Here is a 17,620-nt window from a genome sequence, read left to right as displayed (position 1 = left end):
GTAAGTGAATTAAGGATGGAAAAGACCCTGCATCATTTAATAATCAAATTCAGAAAATCTTAGGAAAGAGAGACTGTTGCACTCTTTGTTAAAAAATGAATGCACAAATGTTTACAGGTAAAAGTAGAAAATCATGCGTCCATAAGATCAATGCAGGAAGCATACAATAATTTCCACCATCATATGTTAGCAATAGATGGTGCGAAGAAACTGAGAAAATTGTGGTCACATGTAAAATCGCTAAGCAGATCAAAGACTTCTATCCAGTTATTTGTCGATCAGTCTGATGTGGCAATAGAAGACAGGGAAAGCAAAGCTGAAGTTTTAAATTTCATGTTTAAGAAATCATTTAAGCAGGAGGAATGTACAAACATTCTGTCATATGACTGTACGTTTTACAGAGAGTACTCCGCAGCACTGGCTCTTTACTTAGCTTGCTTTTATTACGAATCTCTTGCCCAGAGCAAAGTCCCATGCAGCGGGATAAAAAAAGTGCAAATGACTCCTGTTATAAAGAAAGGTAAAAGAATAGACCTACATAATGACAGACCAATACCCTTAACATTGGTTTGCTGCAGAATTCTTGAACACATACCGAGTTCAATTATTACAAAATTCCTTGAGAAAGTAAATCTTCTGTTCACAAATCAGCACAGATATAGACAGTATTGCCCGTGAGAAACTCAGCTTACCCTTTTATCACATGATATTCAACAAACTATTGAGGGAGGGCAACAGGTAGATTCCATATTCTTAGATTTCTGGAAAGTGGTGACACGGTGCCCCACTGCAGACTATTGACAAAGGTCCGAGAATACAGATTAGGTTGCCAGACACGAGAGTGGCTCAAAGACTTTTCAAGTAATAGTACATTTTCCTCAACAGCAAGTGCTCATCAGAGCCAAGGGTGTTGTTAGGAATGCCACAGGGAAGAGTGATAGGATCACTCTCATTCTCTATATAAATAAATTATCTGCTGGACAGGGTGAACAGCAATTTACAATTGTCTGCTGATGACGCTGTGGTGTGCGGGAGGGTGTCATCATTAAGTGACTGTAGGAGTAAACAAGATGAATTAGACAAAATTTATAGTTGGTGCGATGAACGGCAGCTTTCTCATGTGGATGAATAGGAAAAACACCCTATAATGTTCGATTACAGCATTAGTAGTGTGCAGTTTGACACTGTCACATCAATTAAATATCTAGGTTTACTGTTCCAAAGCAATATGAAATTGAATGAGCACGTTAGGTTGGTAGCAGAGAAGGTGAATGCTCAACTTTGTTTTATTGGGAGAATTTTGGGAAACTGTAGCTCATCCATAAAGGAGACAGCCTATAGAACACTAGTGTAACCCGTTCTTGAGTACTGCTCAAGGGGTTGGGATCCCCACAAGTTTGGATTAAAGGAAGACATCGAAGTATTTCAGTAGCGAGCTGCTAGATTTGTTATTGGTAGGTTTGATCAGCATCCAAGTATCACAGAAAGGCCTCATGAACTAAAATGGGAATCCCTGGAGGGAGGATGAAGCTCTTGTTGCGAGGCACTATTGTGAAAATTTAGAGAATCGGCATTTGAGGTCAACTGCAGATTGATTCTACTGCCCTCCAATGTACATTTTGCGTGAGAATCATAAAGATAAGACGTAAGAAATTAGGGGTCACACAGAGGTTTACAGAACGTCACTTTTCCCTTGCTCAATCTGGTATTGGAACAGGAATGGAAATGACCAGTAATGGCACGTGTAACCCTCCGTCATGCACCATAGATGTAGATATATGGTGTAATACATCCACAATCAACTTCTTGTGACTTCCCACAGTGATCATAGCAACCCAACAAGCCGTTGTAAAAATGAACTGAAGCCTAAAAATGATGCTACAGTTTGATTTGTTATGTATCACACCACCATTCGTGTTGCTTCCCAAAATACCAACTCAGTTGCTCAAATAGATGTACAAACATTTTTCTGTGTAGCTCGTCTATCAGTCAATCATTGGTAGAGACCTGGAAAATCTGTTTGTAGTAAATACAAATATAGATAAGAATTCTTCCTCAAAATAAAAAAATGCAAAATTACCTAATAAATACTAATTCACAGCAAATCGTACTGAGGTACTATTTTATCAGAGATACTTTGAAACAGATTTATTTTCAGAATGCAAATATAAAATAGCAACAAATTTTCAGTTACTGGTATCTCACAACTTTTGGCAAAGCTCAATTAGGAAAGAGTATGAACACATTTGCAAAATAAAGAGGGCACTTGTACACGAAAGCAAGGACATATCAGTGCACCTGTTTAAGTCATAAACTGCTGCCACATCAATTCCATGAGATTTAGCATTTTAGAAGAAACAAACACATACATCTAGCTGCTGGCTAAACCTGGTATTTAAGCAAGCACTTCAATGTGCCAGTTTTAGGTGGGGATATTTTGAATTGTGGTTGTGTAATATTCCAGAAGAGGTTGGGCCTGAACTACTTCATTTACAATGCTGCAAACCTCAGCAACCCGGTAGTTCATTACCAAATGCTACACACACACACACACACACACACACACACACACACACACACACACACACACTCTGTTTTGATTTGGGTTGTGTGTAATTTTATTTTCTTAATAACGGCCAACCACGTGGTTCAAGCGTGGCACACACAATAGCAGGAGGGATTGGTGACCACTGACCATGTGACAGTTCTGCTTTCGCAGAAACAGAGAACACAGATGTATGCTGGCTGCCCATCAGTAGAGCGCTGCATCTGAATGGCAAATCTGTATGAGCAGCTTTCATTTACATCAATCCCTGCGCATGAGCATGTAAAATTATGTGGCTGGCAGTTCACTCATTGGGTAACACATTGTGCTCAGTGATGGAGTGACAGGCAACAGCTGCATGGCCCTGCCATGGGGCTAAGGAACCAAAGCCTCTACCTATACAGCTTTGACACAACGTAGTAGCATTAATGGGCCTGGTAAGTAATCAAATGTGTTTAGAATTAGAGTTTCTTTTAAGCTGTCAATTTTCCATGTTTTATATAGAGAAGGTGTGTGCTGTACACCTGGGATTCACCACGTGTTACAACAGTACCGTGAAAATTAAGTGATAACCAAATATTGAATGTTATTGTTTCAGCTCTGGAACTGTATATTTCCAGGAAATAATAGTTAGTGAGCTTTCAGTCAGCTGCTAAAATCACATTGGACTTTTGAACAGAATAAACCCAAAATAATTATTTTGAGGAGTGTGACAATAGACTATAATTGTCAACTTTGTTCATAATTAACAAAAGAAACTTCAATCTAGCAACACCATATGCTTTCATGAGTAAACTGAGCAAATGAACTACAGTAAAACCCCATATTAACGAACCTGCTTTTAAGGAAATCCCGCTTTGAAGTAATACTTTTGTTGGTCCCGGCGATTACGCCATAAAAACAGTGTTCCTGAAATTCAGTTTTAACAAATTGCACTTTCTTTTAAATCCCACTTTTAAGGAATAAGTGTGTTACAATTCGCATATTAAAATATGGTCTGCAGCTGCATTTCTTGTTTTCGGACATTAAACCGTAACGTTAGGCTTTGATCATTTGCATTCTTAAAATCAATGTCCGCGTTAGCGTTCTGATATTGGTCTCGTATCGATAGCTGTGAAGTTATCGAGATTTGAAAACACAATTCTTCCGCACTACTGCGCTCCAGCTGACGTGTCTGACGCTATAAAGTGAAAGCATTAAGTGTATACGGTAGTTGTGTAGTCTACTTACAATAGTGTTTTTGTACGTGTAATATGGCCAGAAAACGAAGAAAACTGACAATACAGCAGAAGCTAACAATTATTCGGGATTTTGAAGAGAATCGCAATACCTGTATGAAATTATGTGATGTTGCAAAGAAGTACGATTTGCTTCAAAGTCACCTAAAGTCTTTTAGGATTAACTCTGAGTAAGTTTGCTGTTAGAATATGGAATAGTTTTTTTTTTATCCAACATCTGTTTATGCAATTACGCAGAGCTCTGAGATTCAAAAATTTCAGAAGAGACTCTGAGTTCAAGTATATAAAAGAGTTCGTAATATTGCACTTGCAACTTGTGTACTGTGAAAGTGTCAAGATACAATTAAAAAACATTTTTGCCATTCTATACCGAACAAAATTCTTGAAGTAAAGTCTTGGCTGGCTCTGAGCACCATGGGACTCAACATCTTAGGTCATAAGTCCCCTAGAACTTAGAACTACTTAAACCTAACTAACCTAAGGACATCACACACACCCATGCCCGAGGCAGGATTCGAACCTGCGACCGTAGCAGTCCCGCGGTTCCGGACTGCAGCGCCAGAACCGCTAGACCACCGCGGCCGGCAGTAAAGTCTTACATGTGATTCAAAATAGTTGTAGTTCGCCTCTGTTGCCATTTATGACCAATGGAGGATTACAACAAACTTCCAGCATATAATAGCCAAAGAAATGTCAAAGAAATTGGGTCACGAGTTCTGAGTGACATTATGATGTAAAAGTTTTTGTTTGGAATGTGAGTTGAGCAGCAAAGTTAAAGTGGCATCATACCAAATTATTCAATTTTTTTTTTTTTTTTTTTTTTTTTTTTTTGTGGTTTTAGGGCGCACAACTTCAATGGTCATTAGCGCCCTGACTACTCTAAGAATGCACCGCGAGGCACAAGTTGACAACAACAACTAAAAGGGAAAACACGATAAAAGAGACTGACAGGCATAGGATGAAAAAACAACATCATCAAATGTCCTTAGCGAGGTTCGTCAAACTGATAAAACAAAGAACACGAGCAGCTGCTCGTGGGTCATCCGCTAAAATCGCATCGAAAGTATTAGGCAGCTTAAGATCGAGGCGCAGTTGGTTAAGATCTGGACAGGACATTAAAATGTGTCTAACCGTCAGCAAGTGCCCACATGGGCAGAACGGCGCTGGCGCAGCCGTCAGCAGATGGCGATGGCTGAACCGGCAGTGTCCAATTCGTAACCTTGCTAAAACGACCTCCTCCCGCCGAGAAGGGCGTGAGGAGGACGTCCAAGCCACGGGAAGAGGTTTTAAGGCCCGAAGCTTGTTGTCGGTAAGTGCAGCCCAATCGGCATGCCACAGCGACACAACGCGCTGACAAATGACCCTGCTAAAATCGGACGAAGGGACACAACAAGAAGCTGTCCGAGGCTGGAGGACCGCAGCCTTGGCCGCGGCATCTGCAGCTTCGTTCCCAGGGATACCGACATGGCCAGGAACCCACATAAAGCTAACCGGCGGACCGACGTCCACCAGCCGCTGAAGAGAGCGTTGGATCCGGTGTACGAAAGGGTGAACCGGGTACGGATCACTGAGGCTCTGGATGGCGCTCAGAGAATCTGAGCAGATGACATAAGCAGAATGTCGGTGGCGGCAGATGTAAAGAACAGCCTGGTAGAGGGCAAAGAGCTCAGCTGTGAAGACCGAACAATGGTCATGGAGCCGGTATTTGAAACTTTGTGCCCTGACAATAAAGGAACACCCGACCCCGTCATTGGTCTTAGAGCCATCTGTATAAATGAAAGTCATGTTGATGAACTTCGAACGAAGTTCCAAAAAAGGAGTGGTAGACCGAACCGGGGGTGACCTCTTTTGGGAGCGAGCTGAGGTCAAGGTGAACGCGGACCTGAGCCTGGAGCCAAGGTGGCGTGCGGCTCTCGCCCACTCGAAAGGTTGCAGGGAGTGAAAAATTAAGGTGTTGAAGGAGGCGACGAAAACGAACTCCAGGGGGTAGCAGGGCAGAGACATACAACCCGTATTGAAGGTCAAGAGAGTCGTCAAAAAAGGAACGATAAGACGGATGGTCGGGCATTGACAGTAGCCGACAGGCATACCGACAAAGCAGTATATCGCGCCGATAAGTGAGTGGCAATTCGCCAGCGTCAGCATGAAGACTCTCTACGGGACTGGTATAAAATGCTCCGATCGCAAGTCGTAAACCCCGATGTTGTATGGAGTTGAGGCGGCGTAAGATGGATGGCCGTGCAGAGGAGTATACGAAGCTCCCATAATCCAGCTTGGAGCGGACGATCGACCGATATAGACGAAGTAGGACGGTTCGATCCGCTCCCCACGACATACCACTGAGAACACGGAGGACATTTAAAGAACGGGTACAACGGGCGGCCAAATATGACACATGTGGAGACCAGCTAAGTTTCCTGTCAAAGGTAAGGCCTAAAAATTAGGTGGTCTCCACGATTGGGAGAGCAACGGGACCAAGTCGTAAGGACGGTGGGAGAAACTCTTTGTAGCGCCAGAAGTTAATACAGACCGTCTTCTCGGCAGAAAAACGGAAGCCATTGGCGACACTCCAGGAGTAAAGACGGTCAAGAGAACGCTGAAGACAGCGCTCCAGGACAAGTGTACGCTGCGCGCTGCAATAGATGGTAAAATCGTCCACAAAAAGGGAGCCTGATACATCAGCTTGGAGGCAATCCATTATTGGATTGATCGCGATGGCGAACAGAGCGACGCTCAAAACTGAGCCCTGTGGCACCCCATTCTCCTGGCGAAAGGTGTCGGACAGGACAGAACCCACACGTACCCTGAACTGTCGATCCATTAAAAAGGAACGAATAAAAAGAGGGAGGCGACCGCGAAGGCCCCATGTATGCATGGTGCGGAGAATGCCCGCCCTCCAACAGGTGTCGTAAGCCTTCTCCAAATCAAAGAACACATCCGCGGTCGGGCGCTTCCGCAAGAAGTTATTCATAATGAAGGTCGACAAGGTAACCAGATGGTCAACAGCAGAGCGGCGCCTACGAAATCCACATTGGACATTGGTAAGTAGGCGTCGAGACTCGAGCAGCCAAACCAATCGAGAGTTAACCATTCGCTCCATCACTTTACAGACACAGCTGGTAAGTGAGATAGGTCGATAACTGGAAGGCAAGTGCTTGTCCTTCCCCGGCTTAGGAATCGGGACAACAATAGACTCGCGCCAGCATGCGGGAACATGTCCCTCAATCCAGATGCGATTGTATGTACGAAGAAGAAAACCTTTACCCGCAGGAGAAAGGTTCTTCAGCATCTGAATATGAATAGAATCAGGCCCTGGAGCGGAGGACCGTGATCGGCCAAGTGCGGTTTCGAGTTCCCGCATGGTGAATGGGGCATTATAACTTTCACAATTCGAGGAGCAAAAGTCAGGTGGCCTAGCCTCCTCTGCCTGTTTGCGGGGGAGGAAGGCAGGGTGGTAATGAGCGGAGCTCGAAACCTCTGCGAAAAAGCGGCCGAAGGCATTGGAGACAGCCTCAGGGGCCACAAGGACTTCATTCGCGACCTTCAAGCCAGAAACTGGGGAGTGGACCTTAGTGCCAGATAGCCGGCGCAGGCTACCCCAGACAACAGAAGAAGGAGTAAAACTGTTGAAGGTGCTTGTGAAAGCAGCCCAGCTGGCTTTCTTGCTTTCTTTAATAATACGACGACACTGAGCACGTAAACGTTTATAATTAATACAATTCGCCACTGTAGGGTGGCGTTTAAAGGTGCGTAAAGCACGTCGACGAGCACGTAAAGCGTCTCTACATGCTGCGGTCCACCAGGGGACCGGTACGCGACGTGGAGAAGAAGTAGGGTGAGGGATGGAATATTCAGCAGCAGCGAGAATGACTTCCGTGAGGTGTGCGACCTGACGATCGCAGCTTGTGAAGGTTTGATCCTGAAAGGTCGCCCTGGAAGAAAAGAGCCCCCAGTCTGCCTTGGAGATGGTCCAACTAGAGGAGCACGGAGAGGGAGTATGCTGCAGGAGATGGATAACACACGGGAAGTGGTCGCTCGAATATGTATCAGCAAGTGCATACCACTCAAACCGGCGTGCAAGTTGGGGAGTACATATAGAGAGGTCTAAATGGGAATAGGTGTGAGATGTGTCCGAAAGAAAAGTAGGGGTGCCAGTATTGAGGCAGACAAGATTGAGCTGGTTGAAAAGGTCTGCGAACAAGGAGCCCCTCGGGCAGGAGGCTGGAGAACCCCAAAGGGGATGGTGGGCATTGAAGTCTCCAGTTAACAAAAACGGTGCAGGTAGCTGAGCAATAAGTTGCATCATGTCTGCCCTGGTAACGGCAGAGGACGATGGAGTGTAAACGGTACAAAAGGAAAATGTAAAAGTGGGGAGAGTAATGCGGATGGCAACTGCCTGCAGGCCGGTGTGCAACGTGATGGGATCGTAGTAAATATCATCCCGGACCAGCAACATAACCCCTCCATGAGCTGGGATACCTACCACAGGGGGTAGGTCAAAACGCACAGAGGTGTAGTGTGCCAAGGCAATGTGATCGCATGGGCGTAGCTTCGTTTCCTGGAGGGCTACGACGAGCGGATGATGCAAGCGGAGCAGCAACTGCAAGTCCTCTCGGTTGGAGCGAATGCTGCGAATATTCCAGTGAATAAGTGCCATCGTAAGAAAAGGAAGAGGAGAGAAGGGGTCACCTCGAAGGCCGCTTAGGGCCTGGCTTCGAGCGAGCACTGCCGCCGCTATCAGTAGGCGGACAGTCATCGTCCATGGGGTCTATAGGGTCATCGGCCATCTCGGGAGGATGGCCGGGAGGGGGAGCTTCCTCCGCCGGTGAACGGCCAGATATACGGCTACCAGCGGTGCGGCCAGGCGAAACGGATGACGGCCTGGGGCGGCAACCGCTGGGTGGCGCAGGAGAAGAAATGCGCCGTGGCGGAGAAGGAGAACTGTGCTTCCTATGCACCTTTTTGGAAGGACATTTGGTGGAAGTACCGGTCGAAGGCTGGGAGGTCGAGGGACGGAGGAAGTCTGCACGGGATGGTTCCTTCTTGAAGGACCGTGCATCTGACTTCGGGGTCTTCGACTTAGCAGAAGCTGAGGAAGTGGCTGGTGTCTGTGGTGTGATGGGAGGAAGAGGAGACGTCGACCGCGCGATCTTAGCACTGGCCGAACGGACGACCGTGGTGCTGAAGGTCAGATCGCATGTCTGGGTTGCTACCTCCCGGGTAGTCCGAGGAGAGGCGAGGACAGTACTATATTTCCCCGCTGGGAGCAGCGTGGGCTTCCTACTAGCCAATAGCTTGCGAGCAGCCGAGGTGGACACTTTCTCTTTGACCCGAATTTCTTGGATGCAACGTTCGTCCTTATAGACAGGACAGTCGCGGGAGGATGCGGCATGGTCACCCTGACAGTTCACACAACGAGGAGACGGAGGTGGACAGTCACCCTCATGGGCATCCCTGCCACAAGTGACACATTTAGCCGCATTGGAACAAGACTGTCGAGTGTGATTGAAACGCTGACACTGGTAGCAGCGCGTAGGTGTCGGGACATAGGGGCGAACAGAAATAACCTCGTAGCCTGCCTCGATGCGCGATGGCAGCTTAACACTATCGAAGGTCAAGAAAAGTGTCCGGGTCGGTACAAGGTCGTTGTTGACCTTTTTCATGACCCGATGGACAGCCGTCACGCCCTGCTCAGCGAGGAAAGATTGAAGCTCCTCGTCAGTCAATCCGTCGAGGGAGCTAGTATAGACTACACCACGAGACGAATTCAAAGTTCGGTGGGCCTCCACCCGGACAGGGAACGTGTACAGGAGGGTGGCCCGAAGCAGTTTTTGTGCCTGAAAGGCACTCTCAGTTTCTAGTAATAAGATGCCGTTACGCAACCTGGTACAAGATTTGACAGATCCGGCTATGGCATCAACGCCCTTCTGAATAACAAAAGGGTTGACAGAGGAAAAATCCTTTCCGTCCTCAGTGCGAGAAACTACGAGGAACTGTGGGGCAGGCGGTAGTACTTTTGTCACTGTTGGCTGGTCACGTTTCCGTTTTTGGGTCGAAGTCGAGACAGATGGAGTAGAATCCATTGCGGAGGAATCCCCCATGATTGCCAGCGTCTCCGATGGCGCGCTCCTTCCTTGTGGGGACCCTCTCAGAGGGCACTCCCGCCTTAGGTGAATGTTTACACCTCAGGTCACACCTCCCGAGAAACAGACGGAGGGACCAATCGGCATGGTCAGAAGGTATCAGCTCAGGCAATCACCCCTCCCCGGGCCTGGCCTTTACCAGGGGGTACGCGCGTGCCTTACATGTCTACCCAGGGCAGGGACTTACGCGTTACCCCGTCACCGGCTACGCGTGCGAACGCGTGGGTCGGCCTTCAGACACGCACAGGGAGGAAGGAAGAGGAGGAAAAAGAAGAGAGAGAGGGAGAAAGAGGACAGACTGTCTCAAACGCCAAGGCGGAGACCAGAGAAGGCAAGGAGAAGAAGGCAATGAGAAGGCAAGGAGAAGAAGGCAAGGAGAAGAAGGCAATGAGAAGGCAAGGAGAGAAAGGCAATGAGAAGGCAAGGAGAGAAAGGCAATGAGAAGGCAAGGAGAGAAAGGCAATGAGAAGGCAAGGAGAGAAAGGCAATGAGAAGGCAAGGAGAGAAAGGCAATGAGAAGGCAAGGAGAGAAAGGCAATGAGAAGGCAAGGAGAAAAAGGCAATGAGAAGGCAAGGAGAAGTCAAGGGAAAGAGTAAGGAAGACAATGAGGTGGAGAAGAGCAAAGAAAGGAACCAACAAAAGGAAGGAAGAAACGAGAAGTGAAAAACCAAAAAGACCACAATAATAGGTCGAGGAACCGTCCGTCTCCGGACGCAGGCGCTAACTACCCCCGTGAGGGGGATGGACTCCTTTTAGTCGCCTCTTACGACAGGCAGGAATACCTCGGGCCTATTCTAATCCCCGGACCCGCAGGGGGACAAATTATTCAATGAAAACTACCGCGGGATCGATGATTTCTCAATGTTTGCTGAAGAAGCTAGTGAGCTGAAAGTCACGCAACGAAGTCATGATTAAAGATGAATTCCAAAGTGCATTGCACGTGTAGAATGTATTACTTTATTGTCACAACAGTAAATCTCTGTCAATCAAAGTTTCTGATGAGGTGTTTCAAAGTAAGAGTTTTTATGACCACTAATTTAAAAGAAATGAGAAGTACATTCATTTAATAAATGATAAAGAAGTGAAGCAATAAATGCAGTAGGATTTCAACTTTATCTATTATTCTTAACACTTTTTGTTCACCGATACGAATAAGTGTTTTCATTTGTGTAAGTGAATAATGTTTTGAATAACATTTGTTATTCACAAATAACAAAGAGTAATTTATATCCTCTTTTCAGTATTCGTATAAATTTTGCCATAGTCTGGTGCTAAGTGAAGTTCAAATGGTTCAAATGGCTCTGAGCACTATGGGACTCAACTGCTGTGGTCATAAGTCCCCTAGAACTTAGAACTACTTAAACCTAACTAACCTAAGGACAGCACACAACACCCAGCCATCACGAGGCAGAGAAAATCCCCGACCCCGCCGGGAATCGAACCCGGGAACCCGGGCGTGGGAAGCGAGAACGCTACCGCACGACCACGAGATGCGGGCGCTAAGTGAAGTGCACTGAGCATGTGCACACTACAAATTCACAACCTATGCGTAAGTGAGTGGAGGCATGTGAAATTCCCATGACTGTGGACAAGCCCTCATGCACTGTGACCGCCCCGCAGCTGGTGTACATGTGCTCACGCAATTGTCATTATTGTCTATCATCTTCAGCAACTTCCACCAATGTATGTGAAGTGTATTCACACTCTCACTTGCACACTGCCAAGTACATACGAGCCGCCTGCTTGCAGGGCTCTACCAGGTGAGGAAGAGGTGGAGCTTCTCCATGCTGCTCCTCGCCCCACAGATGGTGTAAGTTCTCATTTGGTTATGCTTGTGACCGATTATAGTGTATGTACTATACAGTCCAGAGACAAAACTGGTAATGTATTTCGACCACACCGAGTCTTTCTGTAAGCGTAAACCAACACTATTTGGTCCTACTTATACTTAAGTACCTTGTCAGTTCTATCTGTAGCATTGTCAAATGTCGATTATGAGTTGCACAGCTTTGAATCACCATGAAAAGGCTCTCTAATATGCTAATCAGGGGCTATAATGCTACTGGTTCATAATCAGTGTTCTACAGATCTTTAAATAATCTAAAAAGATGCAAAAAGATGAATAATGTTGAGAAGAACCTGAATTCAGAAAACGATGTAAGAAACAGAAAAAAAAGTGTTAAAGGTTTTGTAGAAGCACAAAATGCTGTTGCTATAAGGATTAAAAAATATTTATTCTCTTTTGTTTTATCTTCAATCACCAGCATTCAAATTAAAATGTTGAAACTTTTGCAGGTACAATGCCTAATATTTTCTGGAGCAGCCTTTATGGCTTGGTGTGGAGTTGCATGTTACGTAGAAAAGATATTATTTGTTACTTTTTAAAATGCTTATGCACATGCATTACCTATGGGACAATTTCCATTTTAATGTATCTGTGCTTAGTTGTGTTACTCCTATTTTATGTGTTTACTGGGTTTTCTTCCATTGCAAGTTCCCTTCTGGCTAAACACTTCAACTCAGTACAACACACAATTCATCTTTTTCCACCATATCTCTATTCAATCAGATAATGGTACTGTCCTATTGCCCATCTCATACCTTCTGTCAAATGCGGCATAAAAGTAAGGCAGCAAAAAAGTGAGAAGAGTACTTAACGATCGATGAAGTAGCTACACATTCAAGATGCATAGACATGATTTACCTTGAGTCATCGGAGTTTATGATTAACACAGTAATTTGTTCCTTTCTGCAATTTTTAGCATGATTATTGTCTACATAATGAAGATGCGTGACAACAAGATGGTTGGTTGGTTGGTTGTTTTGGGGAAGGAGACCAGACAGCGTGGTCATCGGTCTCATCAGATTAGGGAAGGATGGGGAAGGAAGTCGGCCGTGCCCTTTCAGAGGAACCATCCCGGCATTTGCCTGGAGTGATTTAGGGAAATCACGGAAAACCTAAATCAGGATGGCCGGACGCGGGATTGAACCGTCGTCCTCCCAAATGCGAGTCCAGTGTCTAACCACTGCGCCACCCCGCTCGGTGACAACAAGACATGATCTTTGGTTGTATAAGCATAACTGCTTACAAAGGTTCTTTCCATGTGTAACATGTCCATAACAAATACATTTTCTCTAACACACAAAACACTTTCACAGGTGTGATGAATCCTTAAGGTGTCTTTACTTCCTGAAGGTCAGAACTCTAGGGATGAAAAAGTGCATCCATATAAAGAGCACATAGTTTGGGCATGTGATGATAAAAATTGCCAAATGTACACATTATAGACATTTCATTTATGCAGCTTCCAACTGTGACATCTTTTAACACTTCTGCCACCAGTGAAATTGATAAAGACACATATTAACTGACATAACTGCTTCCTCTTAGTCATTTATCTATGACACAATACACTTATTACACCAATACTATCACTACAACAATAAATGCAGATAGTGGCCACTCAGTTCTAAAAATAGAACTCTATCAGACACTAAAAAACCTGAAAAACATGTCACAGCACAAATTTCTCAACAAATTCTGGAACAATTTCACCATATTCTGCTGAATATTAGAAAACTGCACTGCTATTTTTTATTAGAAATTTACAGGCAAGGAAAACAAAATTTCAGATGGTATTCAAACCAATGACTGATGTTAAATCACCAGAAAACCACATACATCAATGCCAACATGAGGAGACATATAAAAACTGTCCACAAATTTATCAAACTACAGATTGTCATTGTTTACATCAAGAGTTGGACGAGAATTCCCATTCCTAAAATTTGTAGATGTCACTATTATTTTCTGAATGCCGTACCTATACAGCACTTACAAATTATGATTCTAAATTTTACAACGATACAAACTAACAATATGACAGCACGATATGCCTCTTTGTACATCTGTTTCACTCACTTGAAGTAAATGGGGAGTTCACTGGTTGAGGTACCCCACCCATCATCTGCTGGTGGTGGACCATCTGATTCCCAGGCATCAGCAAACTCTGCATACCTGGTGGTGGTACTCCAATTGGCACACTAGGCATAATACCATGTCCCATTGTCATGCTAATGGGTGCTGAATTGTGAGAGGAAACATCACATATTAGAACTGCTACAAAAAGTGAACATTATAATCTTATAAAACAACTAGCAGAATAATCTAAGTTCACATGAAAAGTACATCCCCCACAGGTATTAATAGCATATAATTAATTAAATGCAATAGGAAATTTTCAACAGATCCATAAGCAAAACATAATGCTATGTTAATTCACTCACATTTCTGCCATTAGGTTGATTTATCTTGGTTTATTCTCTCTCATCAGTCTTTAAACATATTATTATTCAATTTCTGTCATTCAAAAAATTATAAAATTTATTACCAATTATTTTTGTGCACCACAACTATATTGAGAACACAGTGCAAACTGGTTTTTTGTTACCAATACCCGTTAACACTCAATAAACAGATGGGCTAAAATATCTAAACTTGCCTCGGTCAACAGTCATTAACAGCAGTAACGTAAAGTATGAATAATGGAGGATGATTTTTCTCTAAACAATATCTGAAGAAATACAAAATATTACATCAAATCATCAGTACAGCTGATCTTCATATCTATCTCATCATAAGTTAGCTGAAGGGGGAAAAAATTCTTTAACTAAATATTGCAAAAATTTGGCTTTGGAAATATCAAAATCAAAGAGAAATCAGGAGGTAAACTAAACATCACCGATTAGATTGCCTTATTATCCTTACTGTGTACCCAATTGATGCTTTTAAGGGTATTCATTTTAAGGGACATTAAAGTCGAATTGCTACTAACAATCAATCAGATTTTGAAATGACAGTTTTAACTCTAAAACACTTGAAATTTTCCACTTTATTCTCAAGATAACTTACTGTGAAATATTCCTCAGTGCTTTTTACACACATCAAAAAGCATTTTTCACTTAAATGACTATTCATTAATAATCGATTACAAAATAATCTGCAACAATCCGAATACGATTTTTATCAGTGACATCGATACGACAAAAAGACGACTTACGAGGCACATTAGGAATCCCAAACGGTGTTACAATGGGCACTGGAGGTCCAGAGGGTGGAGGAACAGCAGTAGGAATTTGTGCAGGCAGCCCAGGAACTCCAGCTGGAGCTGTTACACCAGTTATATCAGCAGTTCGCAGTGGAGGTGGCTGGGAGGTGTCAACATTTTGGGCAGCTGTGCTCGGTACAGGAATTCCATCTGGTAGCGGAATATAAGCTGCTGGAGCTGGGGCTGGGGCTGGAGCTGGGGTTGGAGCTGGAGACAGAGCTGAAGATACTGCTGGGTCTGATGCGGTGGTCTGCTGTTCTTGCTGCTGCTGCGGCCCAGGTGGCGGGGGAGGTGGCGGTGGCGGTGGTGGCGGCGGCGGCTGCTGTTGCTGAGTCTGAGCTACAAATGTATTTACACAAACATATTTTTCATTGTATAGTTAACAACGCCATTATTTTTGGATAAAACCTGCAGAATAACAGATTGTGGGCAACACATTAGTTCTGAGCATTCTGCCTCTTATCTCTAAGCAAATACAAAGTTTATTACCATATTAAGCACAAAACCTCTGACTGTTTTATAATATATTGATCATTGTCCATAACAATAATAAGGCAAATGTTGATGCAAAGAAAAAAACTGTTACTTTTTTAATTATCTTTATTGTGTCTTCACCTTGAAGAAGTTAAGGGGTCGTTAGGCAGAAATTTCTGTTTGACCACAAGAAACTTTTACAGTACCATGAAAATCAGAGAGTGACAGTTTTCTACAGGGTGGAGCCAATTTTAAAATCTCTGATGTAGATTAGGATCTACATTTTAGTCATCAAAGGATGAATTTGCACCAAGAACTATTAAGATAAAATACAAAAATGTTAGAGTAAAAAATTTAGTGAAATGAGGATTTCGTCGTAGAAATGAATTAAACACCATATGCGCTGAATAAAATTTGTGTGAGAATGGGACAAAGGTTTAGATGATGTACAGGATTTTGTGTTTGCAGTAAAGTTCTCATTCCCTCTACACGTTATGTCAACAGCTTCCCTAGTTGTCATCCTCAGGCATTTGCTGCTTGCTATGTGCTACCATAGTTGTTTCCTGGCACCATTAAAGAAATATAATAGAGGGAAACATTCCTCGTGGGAAAAATATATCTAAAAACAAAGATGATGAGACTTACCAAACAAAAGCGCTGGCAGGTTGATAGACGCACAAACAAACACAAACATACACACAAAATTCAAGCTTTCGCAACAAACAGTTGCTTCATCAGGAAAGAGGGAAGGAGAGGGAAAGATGAAAGGATGTGGGTTTTAAGGGAGAGGGTAAGGAGTCATTCCAATCCCGGGAGCGGAAAGACTTACCTTAGGGGGAAAAAAGGACAGTAACAGTTTTTTCTTTGCATCAACATTTGCCTTATTATTGTTATGGACAATGATCAATATATTATAAAACAGTCAGAGGTTTTGTGCTTAATACGGTAATAAACTTTGTATTTGCTTAGAGATAAGAGGCAGAATGCACTTTCATTTGGTAAGTCACATCATCTTTGTTTTTAGGTATATTTTTCCTTCGTGGAATGTTTCCTTCTATTATAACCATATCATTAATTTGAACCCAACAATTACGTTTGTTATTGTCGCCTTTGCATTTCGAAATCTTTCCTGTCGTCTTATTTCTTTTTTTTCTCTTTATTTTCTCTTTCTGTTTTTACCAGTAGTTTCACTTTGTATTCACCTTCCCCTTTTACCGTAATGTACTATACAATTTTATCCCGCCTATATATGCTCAACAATACGTAACCCACTTCCCAACCATAACCAAAAAATTTTATTTTCCGCTTTCAACACTACCGCTGCTATAAAATCCACCGTTTCTAGTTCAATAACAGCTGCTTTCACGTATTTAACAACCATTTCGGCTAGTTCTAATAACTTTAACTTTATTTCCACTTCCGTTTTTCGCACATCACTGATCATTTTAGCCGCTCCCCACAGGTTTTAACGTCATTATTTCTACAATTGTTAGCCCCATTTTCGTAATCTTTCACCACAACACCACTCCTTTAATACGTTTTTTCGAAATTTTCCCGAATTTCTCCGTCCTTTAACGTGATTTAGCGGCAACACAACCACCTAACCTTTTTGCACATCGCTGTCTACCAACCCAAGTTCACCACAGGATCAACTTAACCAACACTTTTTCGCCTTTTTTCATACCAGAGCTCCAATTGCTTTCTAGTTCACCTTTATCTCTCCCCATATATTTCTATCTTTCTTTTTCATTTCAACCTCATGTTAAACTTTCCACCTTCTAATACCATGTCACCCTCACAACACCCCCACAACGACCCCATTAAGTTTTATTTACATTCCCTCCGCAAACATGCCTTCACCCTAGCCAGATTACGCTCACATATTTTATTTTCTCAGGCTTGTCTGACATTTGGCATAACCCCCAAAGGCCTCACACTTAAAGTTCCCATCTCTGGCAGCAACCCTTCTTTCCATCAGTCCCTATACCAGTTCCAAACTGAACAATCCATTGCCCTCACCCACCTAATCCTTCACCTACACATCAACTCAGCCAATGAACACACCCGTCAACTCCTATCCTTAATAAAAGTCCTCAATCTTTCCTCTCCCA

At 43.6% G+C, this 17,620-nt stretch overlaps 1 protein-coding gene across 1 annotated transcript in view; it reads right to left on the bottom strand.

Annotated features, from left to right (window-relative positions):
- Nucleotides 1–17,620, bottom strand: part of LOC126183192 (uncharacterized) — a 192,306-nt gene that overhangs the window by 44,497 nt on the left and 130,189 nt on the right. Inside the window, exons 13-14 of the mRNA XM_049924935.1 lie at nt 14,988–15,374; nt 13,850–14,011 (exon numbers count right to left, since the gene is read on the bottom strand). Coding sequence (XP_049780892.1) covers nt 13,850–14,011; nt 14,988–15,374 — 549 coding nt within the window. The remainder of the gene's footprint in view (nt 1–13,849; nt 14,012–14,987; nt 15,375–17,620) is intronic.

Source organism: Schistocerca cancellata, chromosome 4 (genome assembly GCF_023864275.1).
Source record: "Schistocerca cancellata isolate TAMUIC-IGC-003103 chromosome 4, iqSchCanc2.1, whole genome shotgun sequence".
Lineage (NCBI taxonomy): Eukaryota > Metazoa > Arthropoda > Insecta > Orthoptera > Acrididae > Schistocerca > Schistocerca cancellata.
Note: the sequence above shows the minus strand (reverse complement) of the source record. Positions and strands in the feature narration are given on the sequence as shown.